The 15790-nt window shown below is 34.2% G+C and overlaps 3 protein-coding genes across 3 annotated transcripts; 2 read left to right on the forward strand and 1 right to left on the reverse strand.

The window, feature by feature from the left end:
* The first annotated feature begins 213 nt into the window (after nucleotides 1–213).
* On the forward strand, nucleotides 214–1982 carry LOC126719560 (probable beta-D-xylosidase 5). The gene is made up of 4 exons (XM_050422093.1): nucleotides 214–678; nucleotides 1178–1483; nucleotides 1622–1791; nucleotides 1877–1982. The coding sequence occupies exons 1-4, from the start codon at nucleotides 214–216 to the stop codon at nucleotides 1980–1982; spliced, it is 1047 nt and encodes a 348-aa protein (XP_050278050.1).
* On the forward strand, nucleotides 1958–4079 carry LOC126717882 (beta-xylosidase/alpha-L-arabinofuranosidase 1-like). The gene is made up of 2 exons (XM_050419823.1): nucleotides 1958–2823; nucleotides 3342–4079. Exons 1-2 carry the CDS (start codon nucleotides 2037–2039, stop codon nucleotides 3950–3952), a joined length of 1398 nt encoding a protein of 465 aa, XP_050275780.1. The 5' UTR covers nucleotides 1958–2036; the 3' UTR covers nucleotides 3953–4079.
* Nucleotides 4080–11057: 6978 nt separating this feature from the next.
* LOC126717879 (pentatricopeptide repeat-containing protein At4g19191, mitochondrial-like) lies at nucleotides 11058–15481 on the reverse strand. The gene is made up of 2 exons (XM_050419821.1): nucleotides 15292–15481; nucleotides 11058–13824 (listed from the first exon to the last, which is right to left on the reverse strand). Exon 2 carries the CDS (start codon nucleotides 13751–13753, stop codon nucleotides 11777–11779), a length of 1977 nt encoding a protein of 658 aa, XP_050275778.1. The 5' UTR covers nucleotides 13754–13824; nucleotides 15292–15481; the 3' UTR covers nucleotides 11058–11776.
* Between the last annotated feature and the right edge of the window lie 309 nt (nucleotides 15482–15790).

The raw sequence follows: 15790 nt of genomic DNA on the forward strand, positions 1-15790 counted from the left end.
AATTTCTTTTGGCTGTGAGTAGCCCTCGTAGGGAAACTTGATAGCAAAACTCTCATTCCCACAAGACGGGTTCCTAGGACGAGGATGGGCGAGCATTGTGCTTCACCAAGAGAACTCTGGAGATTTCTACGGGTAAGACATCCTGAATCCCTATAAAAGCTTCCATATGCTTGTATATGTCAAATGAAAATGATTTCTTTCTCAGAAAAAGCCATGCCTAAAATTCTTAGTTTTCTTCTTTGTCTCTCTTTCACTATAACTTCCTTTGTCATTTGTATAGATGAGAAAGAAAAAGTCTTAAAAATTAGTACTGATGCAGCCACCCCAACTGGCAGTGACTTCACTTATATATGTGATCCTGCCAGATATGCCAAACTCAAACTGGACATGAAAAGTTTCGCCTTTTGTGACTCGAAGCTTCCCTACAATGTTAGGGCCAAAGATTTGGTGGATCAAATGACACTAGCTGAAAAGATAGCACAGCTAGGAAATAATGCTGATGGAGTGGCTAGATTAGGGCTGCCAAAGTACGAGTGGTGGTCTGAGGCGTTGCATGGTCTGTCCAATGTTGGTCCAGGAACCGTCTTTGATAATCTAGTTCCTCATGCAACCAGCTTTCCCACTGTCATACTCACAGCAGCTTCATTCAACGAGAAACGCTGGAGAGAAATTGGTCAGGTGAATGTCTCTTATCTTAAATATAGTGTACATAATGCTATTTAAAAATAAAATAAAATGAAAGCACCATGATATATAACACTCATTCCATATGAATATGTTTACTTTATGTGAAGAGTGTGTTATATATCATGCTTACACATAATACCACCATCGGAAAGAGAATGTGGATAACAAGGCTAACAATCTCCTTGTGAAGATCAATTCTAGCTTCTTCTTTGTTTTTTATAATCTAGTTTAGAAATCTTAATACCTAAACCCCACCTCGAGGCTTGAACTAATGAGCATATGAATACCGCACACAAGCCCCTCATGGCAAGAGGAGGTACCACTTTGCCCAACATGGGCAATGGTAACAATTAAATAGGATAATGACACTAGTTACCGTGAGTGAAATAAGTTTGAAAAATATTTTAGCATGAGGGGTATAGCACTTTTTTATTGGTGCATAAGTTTGATTGTGTACACATATTGAAACAAATTTGCCACCAATTTTTAGGTTGTTTCAACAGAAGCACGAGCAATGTACAATCTTGGGCGATCTGGATTAACATTTTGGAGCCCAACCATCAACGTTGCAAGAGATCCTAGATGGGGAAGAATCACTGAGACACCTGGTGAAGATCCTTTCATTGTTGGCACATATGCGTCTAATTACGTGAGAGGTTTACAAGATGTTGCAGGGACAGAGCACTATAAAGATTTGAATACTAGACCACTCAAAGTTGCCGCATGTTGCAAGCACTTTGCTGCATATGACGTTGACAATTGGCATGGAGTTGATCGCTACCATTTTGATGCTAGGGTGGGGTAACTTAAATTCATCACTTAGAAGTTGTCACATGTGACACAAAAGTTGTGTCTAGATTTACTCATTCTCTAAAGTACTACAAATTAAAAATGATATGGGATTTAACATATAAATATATTAATGTCCTTGCAGGTGACAGAGCAAGATTTGGAAGAGTCATTCCTGCGGCCATTTGAAATGTGTGTTAAAGATGGTGATGCTAGCAGTGTTATGTGTTCTTATAACCGTGTTAATGGAATACCATCTTGTGCTGATCCAAAGCTTTTGAGAGAGACCCTTAGACAAGAATGGAATCTTCATGGGTACAATAATATTTAAAACCCCATTATTAGACCTTGATTATTTTTTGTAAAAGACTGATCGCAAATATTATGTTCTTTAATCCAGCTATATAGTTGCTGATTGTGATTCCGTCGAAGTAATGGTAACGGGTCACAAATTTCTTAACGACTCAAATGAGGACGCCGTTGCACAAACACTAAAAGCAGGTTAATAGTTAGTCATATAAATTTTGATTTTGATTATGAATTATACCAACATGTAAATTATGTTCGATGTAGGATTGGATTTGGACTGCGGAGCCTATTACCCCAAGTACCTCGGAAATGCAGTGAACCAAGGGAAGGTTAGAGAGTCAAATATAGACGAGGCACTACAAAACCTTTATATTGTGCTTTTGAGAGCAGGGTACTTTGATGGACTGCCTGCATACAAAGCTCTTGGTAAAAACGACATATGCACCAACAGAAGCATTGAGTTAGCCACTCAAGTAGCAAGAGAAGGAATTACTCTTCTGAAAAATGATGGACCAACTTTGCCTTTAAACACTGCCACGTTCAAAACTCTAGCAGTTGTTGGACCACATGCCAATTCTACCGTTGCTATGATTGGAAATTATGCATTTGACCCAAGAAATCCTGGTAGTCCATGCCGATACACCTCTCCTATTGATGGCTTTTCAACATATGGAAAAGTGAACTACGCAGCGGGATGTGGCGACGTTAAATGCAGGGATGCTAGCTTAATACCCCCAGCTGTGGAAGCTGCAAAGACAGCTGATGCCACTATTATTGTGACAGGGTTAGATTTATCAATTGAGGCAGAGGGCTTAGACAGGTTGGATCTCCTCCTTCCAGGAAAACAAACTGACCTTATCAACCAAGTTGCCGCTGCTGCAAAGGGCCCGGTTATTCTTGTACTCATGACTGCAGGAGGTGTCGATATCTCTTTCGCTAAGACTAACCCCAAAATTAAAGCCATTCTTTGGGTTGGATATCCTGGAGCGGAAGGCGGTCGTGCCATTGCAGATGTTGTTTTTGGGCAATACAATCCAGGTAAACAAACATTCTACAATAATTATGTAAGGTTTTTGAAAAATATAGAGCAAAAAAAGAGTATAGAGAGAAAAGAGAATACAAGGATTGCATGGTTTAACCTAAAGGACTACGTACACAGGAGAAGGCCTTCACAATTACATCTTCACTATAATCTCAAATCATCAGTTAAAATGAACCCTAAGCAGTGTTTAAATAAGGATCAGGAGGTAGGGTTAGGTATACATAGGTTTGCAATATACACAAATATATTATCTCTAACTAATTAATAATAAGCCAATGCATGCATAACTAATCTTCTTCAATTAATTTTTACACCATCCCATTAGATTAATCATGTCAAGTCGTTCTTTCTTTTTTAATCCTTTCAAATTTAATTTGTTATGACTAATCAATTAAGCATAATTATGTCTATATATGATAGCTCTATGATTATATATTGTTATTCACGTATTATTTCACATTATACATGCAATCATTAACAACACTCACACATATAAATATAAATTATGTTGCAGCTGGAAGATTGCCCATCACGTGGTATCAAGCCGATTATATTAACAAGCTACCCCTAACATCCATGCAATTTAGGCCAGATGATAGCCAAGGCTACCCGGGACGAACATACAAATTCTTCAATGGCCCCACAGTCTTCCCTTTTGGTTTTGGTCTCAGCTACACAAAATTCAATTACACCTTAAATGCCACAGTGCCTTCACTGTCCGCAAAATTGCAGAGATTTACACACTGCCATGATCTAAATTATATGGCTAACAAGACCAAGCCTACTTGCCCAGCAATTTTAGTAAGCGACTTGCAATGCGGCGAGTATATTGAGTTAACTCTTGTAGTCCAGAATGTGGGTGGAAAAGTTGGGAGTGAAGTTGTCTTGGTTTACTCCAAGCCCCCAGATGGTATTACCGGTACTTTTCTTAAGCAGTTGATTGGTTTCCAGAGGGTTTACATAGCGGCTGGTGCGAGCCAAGAAGTTAAGTTTGTGTTCAATGGTTGCAAGAGCTTGGGCATTGTAGACAACGCTGGTAATAATATTTTGCCTTTCGGTGGGCACACCATTATAGTTGGAGATGGTGTAGCTTCTTTTCCGGTTCAAGTCACATTTCATAATTAGGGCCAACCTATTTTGTTTTTTTTTTTTTTTAGAATATTAAAGCAATCCTAAAGAGAGGAATGCTTGTCATAAAAATGCTTGATTTTTTAAGGGTATTGTTTTTTTTTTCTCTTAACATTTTGTAATAAAGCTCATGATTTTTTGTAAACATATATTTTAACAAAGTTTATGATTTTTTGTAAAAATTTAATTGGTATTAATGATGCTGTCCCTTTAAATTCATTGTTCATTCCATACGGCCTATGCATTATTCAAAAGGAAAAATATGTGTTGACACTTCTTTACCTCCACTATTTTACATCGATATCAATTCTAATGTGGGAATGTCCACGTTTCAGCACATGAAATTAGATGTAAAAAAACCAATGTAAAAAATATATATTATAAGAATATAAATCCTTATTCAAAATTTTCATGGATTTTTTCATTTGTGCACGATGCAAATAAAAAAAAAAAAAGATGTGTTAAAAGCCAATACATGCATACAAGACAAAATACAATAAAGATAGCAAGAGCAGACTTCTTTTCTCTCTCCACTTAGCGTTTTGTTTATTTCCGGTTACTCATGTTGCAGTTATTACATATAAATTGTTACACACAGATTTATACACATCTTATTTTTTAATTGAAATTGTGATTTGAATTCATGAATTTAAACTTGGAAATAATAACTTTAAGTCATAATTTCAATTCAAAAATAAGATATATGTAAAATTGTGTAATAGTTTAGGTGCAATCCTCTCTATGTTCCAAACAACATCATTTGATGCACAGCTTCTGCAACTTTTCATCTTCTCCTGCACATCCTCCTCCTTTTCCATCTTCCTTCATTAATCTAGCTTATCGTTACTCTCTCTCTCTCTTAACTAGATGCCTTTTTGTATGGCATCCCTCACTGCCTCTATACTGCCTTCAATCTTCTCTGCGTTAACACCACACGAATGAAATTCCACATCCAATCAAACCCAATATTCATTCCCTCATTCCCAAAGCAAAGTCCCATCATTTGAAACGTGGAGTAAACAAAATTTTGTCCCATCATTTTAGAAATGGGTTGTTTACCGCTATCAAAGCAAAGCACAATGAAACCTACCATCTAGGTAGAAAACGTAGCCTTACAAAGTCTTGGTATACCATATATCGAAACATGAAGTGGTGTTCCAACCTTTAAAAGTCAATATTAAAAAATAAAAAAATAAAGATAGCATTTGTTTACTAATTGAATTTTACCACCACAATTATCTAGAGATTATTTTGAACAGCTTCCCACACATCATAAATTCATAATAGTCAAAGACTATGGCTGAGCATGGTGGATGATCATCCACCATGCTCAACCATAGTCTTTTTGTATTCCCTGCCACTCATTCCGTACTTGTGTCAGCTTCGGCCATCCATGCGCTTCTACTTCCCAATCCCGAGATAAGTAACAATTCTCTTATGCCCCCTGTAAAAGGTATACTTGATGGTCTTCCTATGGAATTGAAGAAGAGAAGTAACCTTCGGGTTACGTCCGTGTACGATGCCCACAATAACTGCAAAGCAAGGTAAAAATCCTGAAAGTTGTCAATTGATAACAGATCAATGCTGAGAGTTTCCCTTATCCCCTCAATTTTCATCTCCTGAATATGATATTCATCTTTATCATCCCTCTGCTAATGATAATTAAGTCTAATTTATGCCCAGGACATGAATGGAGTGAAGACATTAGCTTCAAAGTCCCAATATATATAATTCAGTAGTTGAGGTGGAGAGATTTGAACCCTAGATGATATTGTTTATGCTATAATGTAGTATTTTATATGCTTTGATCACATAAAAGGTGCATCCAACGTAGGTTTTTAAAATAAATAAATAAATAAGTGATGGAATTCATTGTGCATGCTACGTGCAATGTGACTTATTAAAAGCCAAAAAAAAAAAAAAAAATACTTATGTGTGTCAAAAGGAACTTTGGGGTTTTCTATTTTTTATTTTTGAAATGCAAATAATGGTAAAATATGAGAGAGAGAGAGAGAGAGAATGATAAGGCTAGGACCCAAAAAATATACATATTTGCAAATATACAAAATAATAGTTTTAGTATTCATATTTTGGTGCTAGCATTATCTTCTCCTCACTATATTAGAGTGTAGAAAAGGAAAATTTGTGACCCACACAAATTGCCATGTCATACCATCAAGTCCATGTAATACGCTTAAAGCGGTCAATTACATACAAGATGTTACATGCTAATTAGTGTGTCCCACTATCAATATTCATAGGTCAATGGAAATATTCCGAGTGTCATCGAATAGAAATTATTAAAAATAAAATAAAATAACAGCAAATCACATGTCAACACATGTTGATATCTTATTTAAAGTCACATAAGTAATCTAAATTAATGTTGCCATGTGTTATTTTAAATTAAGACATTTTGGCTATTCAAATGACACGTATCGTGTGTCCCTTGGAGAACAAGACTTAAATCTCTCCATTTAAATTATGACACATGTCACCATTGGAGTTGTTCATATACCATTAAACATTCTCAAGACTCCTATAAATAGAAGCTCTCATGAGTCTCATAGGAGCATATTCAAAAGTCTTGAAACTCTGTAGAATATTCGAAGAACATTAATCCCTCAAAGCCTTAAAGTTCTTCTGGAAACAAGCTCCAAAGCCTTTGAGCCTCTAAGAATTTCAACTTTTGAAACACTATCAAATTAAGCTCCAAAAGTTCTAATTGAATCAAGCTCCAAGCCCTCAAAAAACTACAAAAGACTCCAAATTAGTGAAACTCTACGAATTCAAGCCTCAAAGAACTTTCATTCCAAATCTTCAAAGACTATGAGCATTCTAAGAACACACAAAGACTATGAAGAACGGAAATTCTCTAATTAGTAATTGCACATCTAGAGATTCATTGCAATCTCATTCTAAAGTTCATTCAATCAACTTTTCAACCAAAGTAGAATATTTTGTGTTCGAATCAAGATTGCACTGGCACAATACTTGAAACATATACTTTTTCATGAAGATCAAATCAAATGATTATTATGTTGCAATATAATCTAGTTACAGAGAATTGTAACCACTCATTCAACAATACAAAAATACATTTGTGAAACTATTTTTAATTGTTTGATTTCCAAACTTAAAATTTTGTATTTACATAAAGTTCACAAATATATAACATCATTGAACAAATTTGTAACTTCAAATTGGGATAAATGGAAAATTTTGACATAAAAAAAAAAAAAAAAAAAAAACCCTCTTAGCACTAATTGTTCTAGTGTTCTTGAACCAATACAAGGAACTTCCAAAATTTAACAAATACCACTTTTAGATTTTAATTTTTATGTTTTTGTTATGTTTTCTATGTTTTTAACAATGAAAGTGGGAGGTGGGTTACAGAAGACTAACAAATGTGAACTCACGAGTCTAACCACAAGTGGGTTTACTAAAATTTGCCTTTTATATTATATTATTTTAAGATAAAAATACTTATTGGTCCCTCTTAGTTTTGTTCCCTTACATTTTGTAAGCGCACCGCCTTGCAATTGTAGGTTTCATGATCCGCTTTCTCTTTTCTTTAGGAGCTATCACGTAGTTTAGGTCCAAGAACCAAAATGGAGGTCTACGTATCAAAAATTAGGTCTGGAGTTAAGGTACCTAAACCCACCTGACCTATGGGCCAGCCTTTACTAATGTCTATGCCACATTTAAGTAAGAAAATTATCAACTATGCCCAACGTTCTAATAATGCAATAATTACACTAAAGAAAACACACAGTGCAAATATCTCATCACATCATGACATAAAAGGAAACAAATTCAAATAAAAGCGATTAACTTAAATCAAGTCAAATCAATTCTTAACAGCCTAATTAATCAGCAATAAAATCAGACAAATCAATTCATGCTTTAAAAGCAAGACATCCTATTCCAAACATGCCAAATATATTATGGAGAAGTCAATTAGAGCAAATCATGATTAGCAATTAAGAAATATCTTCTAACCTATTGAAGTCAAACAAAATAACTAAACATAAAATATATCAAAGAATCAAATTAAACAATTAAAGCAACAATTAAAACACATATTCAACATTTTATGGGTCAAGATGCGTACGCATAGAAGAGGCTACGTATGCAGGTTTGCAAGCTTGTGTACATACCTTTTTAACTATGCATGTGCATCTTGATACAAAAACACAATTACAAAATTATATTCCACATTCGAATTAGCACATACTTTAATATATAAAGTCATCCACTTATTGAGAATAAGATAAAACATGAAAATCAAAAGTAAGAAATCAAAATTTACTCCTAACCATGAGTTATATATATCTAAAATTTACTCAAGAGCCACAAAACACAAAATAAAGCATGTTAATCAATTCATATATCTAATTATGTTCATTCAACTCTCAGCTTATAATAAAATACAACACATCAAATTAAAAAAAGGGAGAAATCAAATAGTAATCTTAAACATGAATAGAATCCAAGGTTACATAAGAAAAATAAAACATAAACAAAGCGGATCACAAGTTCGAAGCATATAACCGGCCCCTCACTGCCTACAAAAAAAAAAAAAAAAAAAAAAAAATCGAATGAGATTCAAAGGGATTAAAGGATTCAATAGCACTTGGATATTCACAAATCAAAATAAAAGATGTTCTTGAAAAGCTCTTTTGAAAAATAATTTTTTATGAAAATAACTCTTTGAGGTAGGTTTTACAGATTGAAAATTTGGATGTGAAGATTTTTCTTAAGAATACAAGATTATGATGGAGAACATAAGAAAATAATCTCTCTCTAATAGTATTTCATAAAGGTTTTGAAAAATTAATTAGTCTAAGAAATGAAAACTAGTTTCTGCACTAAGACCACTAGAGAGAGGTTTTAAAGAACTAAAAAACATGCATAGTGAAGAGAAGAAGGTTTTTAGAAGAGTGGTGGTAAAAAATACTCTCTCTCTAGCATCCCTTGGATTGGAAGCATAAAGGTGTATTTATAGGTTGAAACTAGGGTTTTCGAAGTCTTTTCAAGGGTTCTAGAGGCGTCCTCCAAACATTGGAGTGATTGGATAGCTAAATATGGAATTTTGTGACTTGGAAATCAAGCTAAGTACGCAGGTTGAAGCTTGTGTATGCAAGTTCACTTAGAACCTTACTTTCTTGACAACACTGATGCCCGAAATTCAAACAGTCATAACTTACTCATTTTAAATCCAAATTATGCAAAATTTGTGTTCAAATTGAATCCCAAGATGTCTAATTTTCAATGCAATGTCACAAATTAAAATTTTATTTCATAGTTCGAAATTTATGGTCAAAATAGTGAGCGAATGTCATTTTTCAACATTATTTTCAAAGGCAATTTTAAGTGGTTTTGAGTTGTGATTACTTTCAAACTATCAAAATAACTTCAATTACCCTTAGTTGACATATGTTAAGCTCATAATTGGGGCTAGGGACTAAAGGTAATTAACAGTATAAAATGAGGTGTCTACACAATTTAAAACTTTCAATTTACATTCACCCATTCATCTCCTTCATATATTTTTGTTATATTCTTAACCCGTTTATATTAAAACCAAAAAAAAAAAAAAAAAAAAAACAACAACAACAACAACAATAGTGAATAGACACTCAAATTTTACTGCCTCCCCCAAATCAAGTAATGCCAAAACTTTATTCCTCCCTTCACTATTCAATTAAACCACCTATAGACACCTCTTTTTGTACCCATTTAATAAATTTTAGTCATCAGTCCAAATGATGAGTTTTACATGTCAACAAAAGGTAATTGAAGTTATTTTGATAGTTTAGAAGTAATCACAAATCAAAAGTGCTCAAATTACTTTGAAAACAATACTAAAAAATGACCTTTACTCACTATTTTGACCATAACTTTTGATCCACAATGAAATTTTTAGTGATGTTTGATTCATTGGAAAGTAGACACCATGGAATTCAATCTGAACATAAATTTTACCTAATTTGGATTTATATTGAGTAAGTTATGACCGTTTGAATTTAGGCCAACTGAGCAAACAAAATTAGGGTTTTTTAAGGAGCATGTGTACGCATGAATCAAGTATGCACACGCATGCCCAAGCATGCGTACACAAACTCATTTCCAAAACCTCATAACATCAATTTTTAAGGCCCAAAGCCTCTCTCTTTGATGGGCCCGGCCCCTAGACCCTTGGGAACGTCTAAAACCCTCTAAATGAGTTTAAAAACTCTAGTTTTAATATATAAATACAACCTTATGCATCCAAACTCAAACGCTAGCTAGAGAGAGACTCTTTTTCACTAAAAATCATCCAAGAACACACTCATCTCTGAATCTTCTGCACTCACAGACACCAAGCACATTTTTGGTTCTTCAAAACCTCTCTTTATTACTCATTAGGGCAGAAACTATTGATCTCATTCTAAGACACGTTTTTTAAACATTCTTTCTAAAGCTTTTATTTTGAGTTGTGATTACCTATAAACTATTGAATCCTTTGATTTAATTTGGATTTTTATAACTTGTATTCTTGTTGTTCTTAATTGATTTATATGTTATACATGTTTAGAAATATGATTTGATTTGTTTGGTTTTGATTTGTTGTGTTTCACCATATTTTGATTGGAGAGTTGAATGATTGGATATATTGATAAGCATGTTTTGATGTGTTAAGTGTTGCTCTTGTTTTTTGTTAGATCCAATGAATGTTTAGTAATAGATTTTATTTTGTTTATCTTTAATATCTTTTTTGTTAACTTAGGTTGTTTAGTTTTGTATTAGAAGTACGATAGGGTTTGTTAAATTGTTGTTTTGTTGTTATTCTGAAACAGTGTTTTTTGGCGTGTATGCATGCGCGTGCTTCATAAACCAAACAACGTACTATTACATTACAATAATGTGCATCACATTAAGGTCACATTAAAAACATAACACTGTCAAGCCTTGCCTTATTCAGACTGTTTGGCATCTTACTCACAACTTTCATCTACACCTACTGTCCACCCACCTAAAATATACAGACCAAATTGACAAATAAAAACAAGAGTAATTCTACGGATATAAACAATTTGACAATCATTTTTACACCAGATGAGTTGGCAAGTTTTTACTGATTCTCACCTAAGTCCACCATCACTTTTTACTACTACAAACAATCTGCCATAACAATAAGTGTCAAATTTTTTGAGTCTCTAGACTTTAAGTAAAAATCTAAATAGAACTAATATTTATTTTTGCCTTCATATTAGATATTGGATCATAAGCATTATACTTTGGAGATCATTTCGTTCACCTTGATGTGCTTATGATATGCCATTAATATGATGCACATTACCTTAAAGTCACGTACTCACATTAAAGTGTTTGCCATAAGTAACGTAAGATCACCTGCATTTATAAAAGTGATGTAATGAAGATGATATAATATATTTTGTAAATATAAATTACGGTAATATTAAAAAAATTAAATGAACCAAACACTATAATGTGACATTAAAGTAATGTGCATCACATCAAAAGTTTTGATAAATACTAAAGGCAAGTTTCATCATTTGTTTTAAACTATTTTATGATGTATTATAATCTTTACTTTTTAATATAAAAAAGTTGGTCTTTCCCGATGTACATTCTGACATGTACCTTAAATTTTTTTTTTATTCATTTACATTTACCATCAATTTTCTTATTATTCAATTTTGATTATATATTGAAATATTTTCTTTAGTTGCCAGAAAAGCTTCAATAAAATTGTGTATAAATATCATTGGGAAGGAAATTTTCAGGAGAGAGAAGGCTATATTATTCTTCTAGTCAACTTGAAAAGAATGTGGCTTCACTGCAATTCATATCAGCTTCAGATGAAAGTTGCAATCTTGCTTTCTTCAAATGCAAATTTAAAGAATCCAACATCATATATATAAGCCTGCCTTCAGGATGATCTCTATGTTCAACTGTAAATATATGAGTCTTCCCTTTTACTTGAACGAGGCTTTGTCCAGGAGATTTTCTCACTTTGTTAGATTTCATCATTGTTCTTATTGCCGCAACCCCATCCCACCTTCCTTTTGATGCATATATGTTAGCCATCTCCGCATATGGAACCGCCACCTGGGGCTCCAATTCAAAGAGAAGATGTGACACATATTCACCAATCTCTACATTACAGTGAACCTTGCAAGCACCAAGCAATGCACCCCATATGCCCGCATCAGGCTTGATAGGCATGAGGTGAATGAACTCCAGTGCTTCCTTTAGTTTTCCTCTTCGTCCAAGAAGATCTACCATACAGGAATAATGGTCTACTCCAGGATTTATATTATATTTTCTAGTCATCATACCAAAGTACTCCCACCCTTTCTCAAGCAAACCTCCATGACTACAAGCTTGAAGAGCAGCAAGAAATGTAATGTGATTTGGTTTCAATCCCAACTCCACCATTTGAGAGAAAAGGTTCAAAGCTTTTGTAAATTCTCCATTTAAAGCACAACCTGCAATCATAGTTGTCCAAGAGACAAGACTTCTCACAGGAATGGCATAGAAGAGATCTCGAGCGTCATTTATACAACCACACTTTGCATACATGTCAATGAATGCATTGCAAATGATTAGATTATCTTTTAATCCATTTGACATAGAATAGTTATCAATCCATTTTCCAAGCTCAAGTGCCCCTATTTGTCCACAACCTGAGATCAAAGAAAGCATGGTAACTAAATCTGGTATATCACCAGCGGCTTCCATGGCATTAAACAAGGTCAATGCCTCATTCATATCCCCTTTTTCAGCATAACCACTAATCATAACAGTCCATGAAACACAAGTTCTATCAGACATGCTGTCAAACAAAAATCTTGCAGAATCCACATCTCCACACTTGGAGTACATAGAGACAAGAGTATTGACCACACATATATAGAGATCACAGCCCAATTTGATTCCATGAGAATGAATCAGCATACCTTGAAATAGTGCCTCCGGTTGCACACATGATGAAAGTAGACTAACAATGGTGCTTAAATCAGGTCTAAATCCTTCATGCAGCATGCATTTGTAATAATTAACAGCGCCAAAGAAATTCGCAAAATTTGCACACCCTGCAATCATGGAGTTCCAGGAGACAACAGTCCTTGTAACTATGTCAATTTCATTAAATACCACCTCTGCCAACCCCAAGTCACCGCATTTGGCATACGCAGCAATCCAAGTGTTAGCAAGCAGAACATCAACATCTATGCCAATTTGAATTGCAAACGAATGAAGTGATTTCACCAATTTCAAACTCTTTGTATGCAAAACTGCCCGAGTTAACCCCATGACTGTAACCGAGTCAGGCTGAATCCCTGAAAACCTCATATCATGCAAAAGATGTGACACTCTATCAAGAAAACCCGATTGAGCAAACCCATGAAGTATTGCATTCCAAGAAGCCACATCCCTCATGGACATCCTCACAAACAAATTGTACGCATCATCTAACTGATTGCATTTGACATACATGTCAACCATTGCTGTCTGCACAAAGACATCGGACCAAAATGGAGATTTCATGACATGGCTGTGAATGATTTGGGAACATTTGAAATTGGAGACCTTGGTACACGCTTTTGCTAGAAAGGGGAATGTCCAATTGTTTGGTTCCACGCCATTTTGCTTCATTTGACAGAAGAGAGTGAGGGCTTTGTGAGCATAACCATGGTTCACAGCTTCTCTGATGCTGGAGTTCCATTGACTGATGGTTGAGAAATTCAAAAACTGGTTGAGAAAGGGAGTAACAGGATGTTTGACCATTTCTCATTGTTTTGGTGGTGCAGAAAGATTAATGTGGAACACAACTGTGATGATGCACTTTCTCTTGGACCCTGCTTACAGCCATATAATGATAGAATTAAAATGAATTCACATAGATAGAATTCCAATTAAAAGATTTGCAACTTCAATTCACCTGCTTGAAATAAACAGGAAATCAACAAAATTCAATTCAATTAATTACATTTCAACATCAATGCTAATTTTATAAAAAGACCTTCTGATACTGAAATCAATATAGGTTTTCACAACATACTAATTTTGAAATACTATAATTTCATTAAAAAAAAAAGGGTCTGTTTGTGTTACTTTATTGATTTATTTAATTTTTTTTTTGGGAAGGGGGGGGGGGGGGGGGGTGGTATGCAAAAAATTTTTAATCATACCACAAGTTCTCTGCTGAATTTTTTTTCCCACCAACCACTCAACAAATTTTTCATCCAAGATAATAGTAACTCAAAGAATTGGATTCCAGCTTTAAGCCTTTTGCTAAGACTATTAAGCTACAAAGAAGTCTTTGAATAAGTTGAACAAGAAGGTGAATTCAACAAAATACTCAAAGAATTATTCACTATGAAACAAAATTTGGATAGGCTGTCAGCCATTGTTCTCGATAAAATTTCTGTTGAAACCACCATTGATCAAGACCCTAAATCATTAAAATAATGTTCAGGTTCTGCCCATATGTTTCCCTCAAGCTCAATGTCTTTTTCTTCCTTAAATTCCTATGGACCAAGCACTAGCCAGGTGCCCCCACAGCAAACAAAATCCAATGTTGGGTTCACACATTAAGATGCTGGCTTTATGAAAAGAATCAGCCTTATCATCCACCATTACTCTGGTCTCAAGAAGAAGATTGGTTGATATGGATAGGGATATTAAATTAGAAGTTAGTGAGATATATATATATATATATATATTTTCCATTAGAACAACTGGTGAACTTTGTCACAAGTCACAACACTCTACGATGCATAATCAGTGACTGGAAGATAGACTGGTGTGAAAACTGTGACCCAAGAGGATCCAGAGTATTTGGATCCCCAAAAGTGAATCTCATGGTGAATATTTAACTATGGATGCATTCCCTTCACTGAGGGACTTATCTTGGAGTGACCACTTACTTTTACAAATGATAAAATTTAAGAAAAATTCTTAAAAACTATATTAATCCACAAAAATCACAAAGATAGCTAACAAAGTTTAGCGACATCAAATGAAGCTAGAACAAGGACGCTGATAATACGCCTCATCTCATCCAACCCAAAATCTTCTTCTCTCATTATCTGTAGACTTAGCAAGGACAACATTTAGACATCAATTATGCAAAGAGAGTTGTTCCTTTTAGAAAGCAAAGTGTGCTTCTTCTTTTTAATTTATATTAAATCAATTTATAAAGTATCACCGCCATACAGCGGAAGAGAGAAATAAGTTTCTCATGATCAAGCAATCGGCAAACAACATCAGATATGTCGAAAAGAGACCAGATTAAAAATAAACAGAGAGAGATAGAATTTTACTTGTTCGGACTTGTATGTAACCACACGGCAGAGCAGCGACAAGAACGTGGCGGCCAACACCAGTGCTGTAGTGTGGGTGAGTCACTTCAGAGCTGTTGCCCGTGGCTTCCTTGTTGAAGGAAGAGACAGAGAGACAGAGAGATGAGGGGCTTTGTGTGAGGAAAAGGACCAAGAAGGAGGGTTTAGACTGTAAGAGAGACATGGAAAATGTTTTACTGGTGTTTTAACTTTTAATGGTCAAACAGAAAAAAACAAAAAAAAAATTTTGAAAAAATATTGTAATTTTTTATAATTTAAAAAAATATATATATTGCATATATAAACTTTTTAAAAAAAAATTATATAATTTGTTGACGTAGTAAGTGATTTTTTTTATTTATAAATGTAGTTAGTGATTATTAGTAAATAAAAAAGTGGTATTATTAGTGAGCCCAAATAAGAATTAATAATAAGTTTAAAAAGTAAAAAAGTTATATTAGTAATATGTTCATATAAGACC

The sequence above is a fragment of the Quercus robur genome, chromosome 3 (assembly GCF_932294415.1).
Source record: "Quercus robur chromosome 3, dhQueRobu3.1, whole genome shotgun sequence".
Classification (NCBI taxonomy): Eukaryota; Viridiplantae; Streptophyta; class Magnoliopsida; order Fagales; family Fagaceae; genus Quercus; species Quercus robur.

What these genes read in the sequence shown, in the direction of transcription:
- LOC126717879 (XM_050419821.1), bottom strand. Translation starts at nt 13,753, where the DNA reads ATGGTCAAACATCCTGTTACTCCCTTTCTCAACCAGTTTTTGAATTTC.
- LOC126719560 (XM_050422093.1), top strand. Translation starts at nt 214, where the DNA reads ATGCCTAAAATTCTTAGTTTTCTTCTTTGTCTCTCTTTCACTATAACT. An exon ending in GCTACCATTTTGATGCTAGG is followed by an intron (nt 1,484 to 1,621) that starts GTGGGGTAACTT and finishes ATGTCCTTGCAG; the next exon opens with GTGACAGAGCAAGATTTGGA. An exon ending in CAAGAATGGAATCTTCATGG is followed by an intron (nt 1,792 to 1,876) that starts GTACAATAATAT and finishes TCTTTAATCCAG; the next exon opens with CTATATAGTTGCTGATTGTG.
- LOC126717882 (XM_050419823.1), top strand. Translation starts at nt 2,037, where the DNA reads ATGTTCGATGTAGGATTGGATTTGGACTGCGGAGCCTATTACCCCAAG. An exon ending in TTTTGGGCAATACAATCCAG is followed by an intron (nt 2,824 to 3,341) that starts GTAAACAAACAT and finishes ATTATGTTGCAG; the next exon opens with CTGGAAGATTGCCCATCACG.